Source organism: Malus sylvestris, chromosome 12 (genome assembly GCF_916048215.2).
Source record: "Malus sylvestris chromosome 12, drMalSylv7.2, whole genome shotgun sequence".
Classification (NCBI taxonomy): Eukaryota; Viridiplantae; Streptophyta; class Magnoliopsida; order Rosales; family Rosaceae; genus Malus; species Malus sylvestris.
In genome coordinates, this window is record NC_062271.1 from 9,462,962 (window position 1) to 9,473,771 (window position 10,810).

A 10,810-nucleotide genomic window follows, 5' to 3' on the forward strand; every position below is an offset into this window, starting at 1 on the left:
TTTCAGCCGACTACTTTCTATCGTTAATTTTCCATATATTCCATTCAAATCTTTGTTAAATGGAAGCAAGTGCACGACATATGAAAGTAATTAAATCGTTTCAGTCTTATAAATAATTGAAAACCTGACAAATAAAATAACAAGAAAACTTTCCCCCTCTTTCTTCCTGCCAACTCCTATCCTTGATTCTACCAAACTACCACATTTACTTCGACAACCATACCATTTACTCAATTAAGAAAAACACTTGCAGACAAAAGATAGAAAGTATTACGGTACAGTGATTCTCATCAAAGGCGAATTTGAACCACATTATTGCTAGCCCATTATGAGGTTAAACTCATCCCCTAGTAAAGATAATATTGTTTGTTAAAAAAATAAAAAAATAAAAAAAGATAAGAAAGTGCACATGCTTTTCTTTGGGACGACATATACATTTAAGTACCATTGGAAAACCAAAAAGAAATCTCATACAAAGTTCTACAGAAGAGAGAAAAAGCCATGTAAAACCGACAGCCATCTATTACATAAACAATTACATAAGGATAAAATGTAGACTTACGGTACTTTGGACGATTGCCCCAGATTCGCGCCTCTAAATCGACAAAAGAGTAACGTCAATTTTTCCAACTTTTGCCCAAGACACGTTTTGCAGAGCAACAAATCTATGCGATTCAACATGTTGTTGTGTTTGAAGGCCTAGCAAAGTGACATTTCTACCTTCAAAGGTTTATCATGTGGTGTGCACGTGACAATAATTAACGTCAATTTGGACTTTCGCACTTTTTCAAATGCCACATGTCATTCTTTACACAAAAATCATGATCCTTTTGGATAGGAACGAAATAGGAAAACAAAAAAATATAATTTCAAATGCAAAAATGACATATGACACTAGTTAAAGCGAGAAAGTCCAAATGCAAAGGTTAGTGCAAATGTTGGCTCGATATCGCAAGCAAAATGACTTAGAAGGGCAAAGCTACAGCATTGTTTTATAACACCTTTCAACAAGCATTTATAATATTGGGCTAATCATTTGTAAAATTGCTACGAACAAATACAAATGTTACAATTACTTTGCTCACTGTTATTTGCTTCCCACCAAAGTGGGATGGAAACCGATGAATTCCAGCTCTTCTTCCGTTATCGCCAGCACTCGCTGAGTATCGTCGGAGCAGGGTCAAGGTGTTGCGTTTTGTATTTTGAAGGTAGTAAATACATAGACATTGTTGCTGTATACCTGGCTCAACATCTCGCTATCCATTTGTAGCTGGCTTTCAGTTCGAAGACTGCGGCTATTTCAGTTGGATCCACTCTTCTGAAAGTAATTACCCGAGCACTTGCAGCCAGCACATTTCCCTTGATCCTCTATCAAACTAGGGCCACTCGAAACACGCACTCTGAACTTGTATAAAATTCTCAAATCAACGAGTTGCCTTCTACCATCGAGGATACGAATTTCCATATGTCCTCCAACTCTCTCTGCCATAGTTTCGACCACCAGAGCTTCTCTCAAATGGAGAGCTACGGAAATCAGGTCTTCTATAACTGCTGCAGCCAGGACTCTGAAAACCTGAAGCTTTTCTATAGATGCTGCTTTCCTTGCATTCAATATCTACTTTTCTCATCTCCTCCTCGAGATCATACTGTGACCGCTGTTGGCAGAAAAAAAACATAAGGAGATCTTGATTTAGTAAAATGCATGGTTTAAATCCTAGTTGAAGCATCTACGATACTTCACACCAAGTAGCTGCTTCCCACTAGATATGTTACCAACTATAATTTCATCTAAATGACTAAAATTTACAAAAAGCAAGGCATGTCATAAAAAATGAATGTTGTTTCAGTCATCATGCTTGACGGGGATCTTCAAATGTCAAAGTATGAAACTTAGCTTCAACTGAGTATCAACACTTTACAACAAAACATGAAAATTTTGAAAGGGAAAAAATATGTAAAACAAATAATCTTCAAGAGTGATGTCACAATTTTAAAACTGCAGTTTCTGTATCGGTAATTCAGTATCTATGAAGGTTTCAAAATAAGCTTTGAATTTTTTTTTATAAAAGGAAGCTAGGGCCAATTTTTATAGATATGGAAGGGCAGAATACGTCTATGATAAAAGCAAATAATAAATATTGTAGGAGGTGGTAAATCAATAAGTATCCTAAATAAAATGATTCAAATTCAAATTTGTAGTACAATGATCAATACGTTTCTCTTAAAAGTAAATAACTATCAATTAGCACACATCAGGGGGGGGTTAAAAAACCTTCGTAGGGTCTGAAAGTACTGCATATGCCTCTCCAATCATTTTAAAGAGCCTGTCAGCATCCTTGTGAACCTCCGCAGAGATTTCTTTCCAGAGTTGCCCTTCATCTCCACACTCACTCCTTGCTAAGAACTGGCCAGCCTAACTCCGACCAAAAAAGTAAAAATACGACAGAATAGGATGTCAGAGTAAAATGTACAGAAAAAAACAGCTTAAACAAGAGTGGGAGGTATAAAAGTTTAAAACCTTGTCAGGATGATGCTTCAATGCTGCCTTACGGTAAGCCTTCTTAATTTCAGAACTCTCATCGGATGGTTTAATTCCCCTGGCATTGAGATTTATAATAAGAACTCATTGGAAAAAAAGTCACAGGAAAATAGGCATAACATTCTAAACTCATAGCCTTTATAGAAATTTGACCATAAAATTATTAGCGCCATAATAGACTCCAAAATCTGGGCATGGGATGACACACAATCAAAGACCAAGTAGGCCTAAAATGTAAATTTCACAATATACAAACTATTTGTTTGGAGAGCTTTGGCCGTTGGAGCATTTTCTGACAGATTCCCTACAAAACTCTAGTATAAAAAGCTTCGTATTGTATCACTGACAGTGACATCATTCTCATTGGTGTACGTACAGGAAAACTTTCATCCACAAGCCGATAGCAAAGTAAGACTTTCAAACCACTAAAAGATTTTTCGCAAAAACATCGGAGACAGCAGTCTAGACATGCAAGAATACTAAGTAACCTACAAACTATAATACCTAAGTTCTGTTTTAAAACAACTTGAATCACACCTGTAACATTTTTTTTATTGTACATGAATGCACAGATACCATCCGATGTAGTACAAGTTCACTATGATTCCAGTTGATGTATGCTCAGCAAATATAATTGCTCTTGTATCCATCGTGTCTTTGTTTTCTTTTTACTGAAACGTCCATGAAGTAAATATCAAAATGCTTTCAAAAATGCCCATGAGTTTCCCGCTTTCTATCTATAACTTTTTCCTTGTTCTAACTATTAAGAATAATGAGAGATTTCTTATCCTAATTACATTTGACGTCTGTCTTATCTTTTCATTAACTTTAACACCCTAAATTGTTGAAAGCTGTCCATATTTAATGAAATGCTAACTATACTGTAACTGATTCAGGAAGAATAAACAAGGCTTCTAGCATCATATATGCAAGGTACTAAATTACTAAGCTGTGAAGGCATTACTATAAGAGGAACTTACAAAATAAGATAAAAATCCAAGGAGATTCCTTTTTTAGCTTCTTCTTCCATCAAAGGCATACGTCGACGAGCATTGCGTAATTCTTTTACACTACCATTGGATCTATCTTGTGAGCCAGACTCTTTGGCCATGTCATTAGATTGGTTTTCTAGAATGGATACAAGTCTTTGGAGATCACTAGCCGCTTGTCCATAGTCTCGTATCATCTCATGTAAGGTGGCTCTTCTAGAAACTGCCTGTTAGGAGAAAATCGGAAACAAAACTACTGAGGATCTAATTTTAAGTTAAGAATAATTCAGTGCTCTGAAAAGAAAAAAAAATTACATAAGAAAATTCAGTGCTCTTAAAAAATTACAAAAGAAAATTCAGTGCCAAAAGAAACAGACTATTTATACTCATACAATGGTTCTCATGAACAATAACTAGTAGGGCTCAGGATGACCACGTACGAATACAGGTAACATTTAACAGAATACCTTGATTTCTTGAGAAAAATTAGGAAAGCCACTATCAATTGGAATATCAGATATTTAGGTTTCAGGACTTAAGTTGCACCCATTGTAGATTGAACAGATTACGTTTGGCACTATTAATTGGAATATCAGATATTTTTGTGAGCTCTAGTAGTCACTGATAAAAAATGAAAAAAGAACTGCAGGTTTTCTTTCTTTTAAAGTAAAAAGGCAAATGAGTACAATGATTTTTATTTATTTTTTGAAATATTTCCAATAAAAATATCAGACTTTACTGATTTTGTCAAATTTTAATGGATTGGTATGTTGATATCTACTAATTAGAAATAGGGTAAAAGAAAGGGTCTTTGTGACAAGAAAGCCTATCATCCCCTACTAGAGCAATTGACAGAGGCTTTTCCCATCATTAAAGAGGAAAGAGCAAATTCATTCTTAGTTTACCCACACATGCTTATGCTGTATTCACTTTGAAATGAACTTTCATGGCATACCTTTACATAATTGCCATCAAGAGCTATGGCAAGACTGCAGTCTGCAATGGCATCAGTAATTTGACCCAAAGCTTGGTGTGCTGCAGCGCGGTTGCACAAACAGATAGCTGAAAACGGACGAGATCCCATATTGCTAGATAAAGCAACAGTATAATGCTCCACTGCTTCTGTATAGCTTCCTGATCTAAATGCTTCATTGCCTGCATTCTGTTTTTAGAAGAGCTGTGATTAACTCAAATGCTCAAAACTATCGGCATTGGCATTATCATCATACTGATAGCTAACTCAAATGATCACGAACAGTTATGAACACTAGGCCAGAAAAAAGAAAAAAAACACTTAGTTGTAAGTTAAAAATCATTAAAATAAAAGATGACTAAACTGCAACCAACCCGCACCAACAGTAAGCTTCCACCAAATAAAGGAGTAAACCATTTGATGAACTATCCACAAAAAAATACTGCATTTTAGGAACTCTCTGACCACATACAGCGTAAGCATTTATTTCCTTTCCTACTTCGGATTTCAGGGGACATAGTTATGCTCTGCGTGGTCAGAGAGGTTCCAAACTGCAATGATATATTAAATTCATACCAAACTTCGATTATTACTGGAAAAGACCTAACTTAGTTTACTATTTTCACATTTCCAGTATTTAGAGAATATCGAATAACCAGAAAATTTTTCTGCCATGTCCTTTCTGGTAAGTCTCCCTAGTGACCCTAATATTTATCATTTTCATCTTCCAGAATGAGGAATTCTTGTCATTGTTGATCAACTTGGACTAATACAAATATAAACCATCAAGTGAGAGATGCTATATGCATATATGGATTAGGATCCGAGGCACAAGATTTTGACACACGTTTTTGTGGGGCGCACTCCGTAATGTACTTCAACGATCCAACTGTCTATCTTTTCTCTTACCTCAATCAAATGGTAGAAAATTTGTGGCTGAAGTTGTGTCTAAAATGTAGTGCCATGGATCCATCCCCATATGTGTGTGTGTGTGTGTGTGTGTGTGTGTGTTGTGAATGGAATTTATCCTAATGAAGGTTTGATATCAATCTTCTGTTTTACACCATTCAGAATATGCTAAAATTGCATGTTTCACATTGAGACTACTCATACTAACAAATTAAAAAAGAAAAAAAACATTCCAGAGATGTTAATTTTGTGTATTTCATAATTGATCCAACACATACTATACATGATATGTTAAGCACATAACCATAGATAGCATCTATCAGTTGTCTACCAATCCTCCATCCAAATGAGAAAATAAATTAAAGCAAGACTGCATACCTTGTGGCGTAATAGTTCATGTATTGTGACAGCCAATGACACGGATGATTCCAGTTTCTTACTTGCATACCTACATAATTAAAGTTGTAACTTAAATTTTAGTAAAAGGAATGCCCTGAAAAATCTGGAAATTTTAAAAGTTAAGCTGCATGGAAACTTTTGTATTACATCTCTTTTGTAGATCCCACTTTTTCTAGCTTCTCAAGTAAATCAAGGGCTGCCTCAAGCCTTCCCAAATGAAAGTGAGACTTGGATATGAAGAACCACCTCCACAACTTAACTTGATAAATTTCAAGTCCAGAAAAATTCCTTTCAGCAAAAACCATACTCTGCTCACACAGACGAATTGCCTCTTCATACCTCCTCAACTGCAAAATGTCACAAGATATATAGACTGAGACCAAAACTTGGGTTTGAGAGAAGGTAACCACCACTATTGGGGGGAAAACGCCAAAATAGTGGTAACAGAAGGGGACAAACATATAATGTACACAAGCACCAACCACCGCCACTCTAACTGATTTAGTAAAAGAAACTAACTAAAATATATACATGCAGTAATATGGCACTAAGCACATACCAAACACAAAGCCTCTGCTTTCATTTCAAGTAATGTTTCTGAGCATGAGCTAACTGACAAGGCCTCAGAAATTAGCTCTAATGCAGTGAGAGCTGCATCAGTATTTCTCTGGTCCAGCAGCTTGATAGAACGATTTGTATACTCAATCACTTTCTGCATAGAAGGAAACCACATAACTTGCTGTCACATTGTTTTGTTTATAACAAATGCTTGAGAATCATAAGACTTCCTATGCATGCGAATACATGATATTGGTTAAAGTAGATACAAAGGCAACAATCAATATAATACTAAAAGTTATAAAACTACATAAACAGCAATGTAACATTATGACACAAAACAAATGCAGTACCTGAATCTTTTGTAGGCCATCAGCAGAATTTATTACAATTCTTCGGTCCAAACATACACCGTTTACTGATTCGGAACACTTATTGAAGTACTGCTTTGCATTTTCGACTTCACCGAGCAGAAGATGGCAACTAATACCAAAAATAGGAAGCATACTCAGACCATACAACACATTAAAGTAGCAATGCATTTCAAGAGCAAAAGCACACTAATAATGCAGCACTATATACATTGAAATATGCATATATGAAAAAATTTAGCAAACAATGTAACTAATACCAAAAATAGCAAGCATATTTAGATTATACAACAATATTAAAGTTGCCATTCACTTCAAGAGTAAAATAACACAGCACTATATACATTGAAATATGCACATATGACTTATTTTTTACCAATGTAACTATAACCTTGGGACAATATATGTTAAGTACAGGGTAAGCAAGCCATAATCCATATCCACATATGGCTTGCAAAAAAAAAAAAAAAAATCAGATCACCTAGGCAAAAAAACAAACAAAAAAAAAAAAAGACAAACAGAATAGAAATTCACCAAGGATGAAAGGCTAACCGAGCTCAACCAGAGACCCTTAAGTCACGTTTTAAACCCGGGAACAACCCACTTAAGTTGGGATGAGCTCAATGTAATCTCAACTCATCAGTAAATTTATGAGCTAGGCTCGCTGTAAGTTTAACATAATGCAAGTTCATAAAAGCAGACCAATCTTTGAAAAACATTTGGGAAAACATAAATCAACAAAATTAAGAGTAAAATATGAACTCATAATTCATAAGCATACAAAAGGAATACTTACTTTGCAGCTCTCATTTGAGCTTTGAGAAAGTTGGGATCTAGTGCAGTAGCCATCACACAGTCCCCTAAAGCTTCCCTTATCCTTCCAAGGCACATTCTTGTTGCAGCACGGTTGCTATAGCATAGCAAAAGAGGCTTAAGAGAGCATCCTGCTCTTTCATTAGAAGGTATAGAAATTATTCCCTGTGTGTAAAATTCTTCAGCTTTTGAATGATCTCCATTTTTATAAGCTTCATTTCCCCTGACAGAAACCAAAACCTTACACATGAGAGAAGCACAAGAATCATCTCCAACGACACATATAACTAATAATAATCACAGTAAAACAACCAAGGATCCAAGAAACCACATGAAAGATAATTTGTTTAAAAAAAAAAAGAAACTAGCTGTTAAATTATAATGCAAAGAGCACCTGATCCGCCATTTCTCACAGGTTTCATGAATAGCAACACTAGAAGAAACATGCACTTGCTTAAATTGTTCTTTTGCTTCTGATTTACCAACTACCTCCGTACATAAAGGCATGCTAGAGTGAGGGGTAAATAGGCCAGAAGATCCAAACTCAACATTTGAACTTGGAGTAATAATAAATGTTGCATGACCAACTTTTATCTTGTTTTTCTTTCTACGTTGTTGGCGCTTACCCATCATTGAACTACCTTGCACAGAAGATGATGCCAAAAACGTAAAGCATTTATCCTTTTCGGAACCCGAAGCAAAAAATGGTGATCTACAATCACTTTCTTGTTTCTCTATAGTTAATCCAATACCAGCTCTAGCTGTTTCTGAATCAGAACCTTTCCACAAACCATCACCGAAAAAACCTCCCTCACCATGATACGTCGAATTCTTCTCAATGGGCTCTTTACATATCTGATCAACTGTATAACCTAATCCACTTGCTGTAGCAGCCAAACCTTCACCTTTGGGATCTACAGGAACTGTTTCGCAGGGGTCAGCAGATATCACAGAATGTTCCCTTGAATGTGGATCAGCAACTCTTGTTTCCTCATAGGGAGAGAAATCCATGGGCGAGTAGCATCCAGAAGGTTCTGGGTTTTCTTGGGAACCACTTTCCTTAGGCACATGGTCTTGTCGTGGCCATGGCTTACTCATGGAAGGTTTCTTTGACTTTCCCCTTTGTTTCCTTGATCTTTTGTCCCTAAAGGACCTACCCTTCGCACCACATTCTGAAGTTTTATTTAATTCAGGAAATAAATTTTCTCTGAGACAGGAAGGATCGCAAAATGACCTCTTAAAGTCTTCAAAGCACACTCCAAATCCATCTGTAGTGCCAGTAAAACTAACATCATCTTTCTTTTTTACTCCATCGACAGAAGCTGCTTCAGAAGCACAACCCTTGGGTTGGAAGCCAAGAACAACTGATGAAAATGAACATGTTGCTGATGCTGCATCTATATTCGGGAGTGTATTATGATTGACTTGACATTTGGTGAATTGGCCTGCCTCAACACTCTCAGCACTTCCTGCAGATTTAAAATCTTTGGAACTAGAAAGTCCTATTGTGGCACCCTCCATGTTACCATCACTTCCAAATAAGAAATGGTTTTGGCCATTATTTTCATGATTATCTTCATTAGTTCTCTCAGAGGCAATATAAGGACTTCCTGAACTCTGACAGAAAGGACTACTGTCTGAATTTGTCTTGAAACCTCCTAAATTTTCACTACTCAGTTTCATTGTATCTTGACACTTGGCTTCCATGCATTCAGTATAACTGCTGCTTCTAAATACAAAAAAGGCGTTCTCTTGATCCTTATTTAAGATGCAACTCTTCTCAGCATGAAATTCAAAAGGATCAGCTTCCACTTTCTCTAAGTCTGTTTCACTCTCTACTTTCAGCTTTCTGCCAACATCAGAAGCCAACTTGTCCAGATTTCCACTAGGTTTTTTCTTTTCCATATTTGAATTTAAATTAGAAATCAAACTAGAACAAAACACGAAAGGAGCAGAGCCCACATTGTACTCTACTTCACTCTCTAATTTCATTTCCCCCCTATTATCCATGCTCGGTTTCTCCACATTTCCATCACACTCTTGCATTTCTGGATTTGAATCCAAATTCAAATGCAAACCCAAATCACTACTATTAGAATCAAAAGCAAAATCCATGTTATCAACCTTCTGACATTCTGTTTCAGTATCTGTTTTTGCATTCCACTTATCTTCAGAAATCTTTCCTCTCACATTTTCACAAAATTCTCTCTTCTCACCGCACAAAAGCGATCCCAGATCATTGTTCTTTGCACCGCACTCAAAACTATCACTCTCAACCTTATCAAACTCTCTTCCATTTCCGACATCCATCTGCCCCCTCTCATCACAATTCAAAGTTTTCACTCCTTCCCCTTTATCCAAATTATCATCACAACTCGAAGTTCCCGCTACCCCATCACTCCCTCTTTCCGCATTATCCACATTTCTCACTATTCCATCACTCTCTCCATCCCCATTATCCAAATTCTCAACCCCACTCTTAGCACCAAACACAAAACCCACACCCCCACAATCGCCAGTCGAAAAATTAAACCCATTAGAAGCTCTAGTAGCATCACTTACCGAGCAAAACGGATTGACCCCCGGCCCGCTCTCGGCCGACCCAGTTCTGGACCTCGAATGCTGCTTCCTCAGCTTCACCAACCTCGGCCGCGACCGAGCCGATCGCGACGGCACACTCGGACCGAACTGACACTTACTCCCATTGCCGTCTGAAGCACCGAGATTGAAAGTAGAAGAGGAAGGCATGTCGGACGCAGGAGCAGAATTTTGAGGAGCAGATGAGGGTTTGGGCGGCGGAGAGGTGACCGGAGGCCGGACATCAACTGCCGCCGGCGACATTTCCTGGGAGGTGGAAATTTAGGGTTTCTGGAATTGGCAGAGAGATTCGTTTCGTTTGGAAATGATATAACTAATTATGTTAATTTATTGGAAATTTGGGTTTTACAGAGTGAGAATTGTTGAGAGAGAAAGAAGAGGGTTTTTTTCTGGTCGGGGTTTTCTCTCGAGTGAGTCGTGCGATAGCTTCCAGGAAGGAATTTAATTTTGGTGACGTGGTGACTTTTCTTTGGCCTTGGAATTTGGTTGAAATGGCCACGTTTAATAACACCATTCAATATTAGAAATTTTTAGTTGTGACGGAAAGACGGATGATACACCATGTGTTTTTATGTAAGTGGTAGAAAATTTAAATTTTTAAGTTATTAACCTTTTAACATACATATCAAACCATTTATATAAGAACACGTGATGTACCATT

The 10,810-nt window shown here is 36.9% G+C and overlaps 1 protein-coding gene across 1 annotated transcript; it reads right to left on the reverse strand.

Annotated features, from left to right (window-relative positions):
- Positions 1-949: 949 nt before the first annotated feature.
- LOC126592931 (uncharacterized) lies at positions 950-10,598 on the reverse strand. Its single transcript, XM_050258735.1, has 11 exons — positions 7,946-10,598; positions 7,535-7,774; positions 6,721-6,850; positions 6,369-6,521; positions 5,957-6,156; positions 5,789-5,858; positions 4,484-4,690; positions 3,520-3,755; positions 2,519-2,597; positions 2,273-2,413; positions 950-1,655 (listed from the first exon to the last, which is right to left on the reverse strand). Exons 1-11 carry the CDS (start codon positions 10,390-10,392, stop codon positions 1,440-1,442), a joined length of 4,119 nt encoding a protein of 1,372 aa, XP_050114692.1. The 5' UTR covers positions 10,393-10,598; the 3' UTR covers positions 950-1,439.
- Positions 10,599-10,810: the final 212 nt, after the last annotated feature.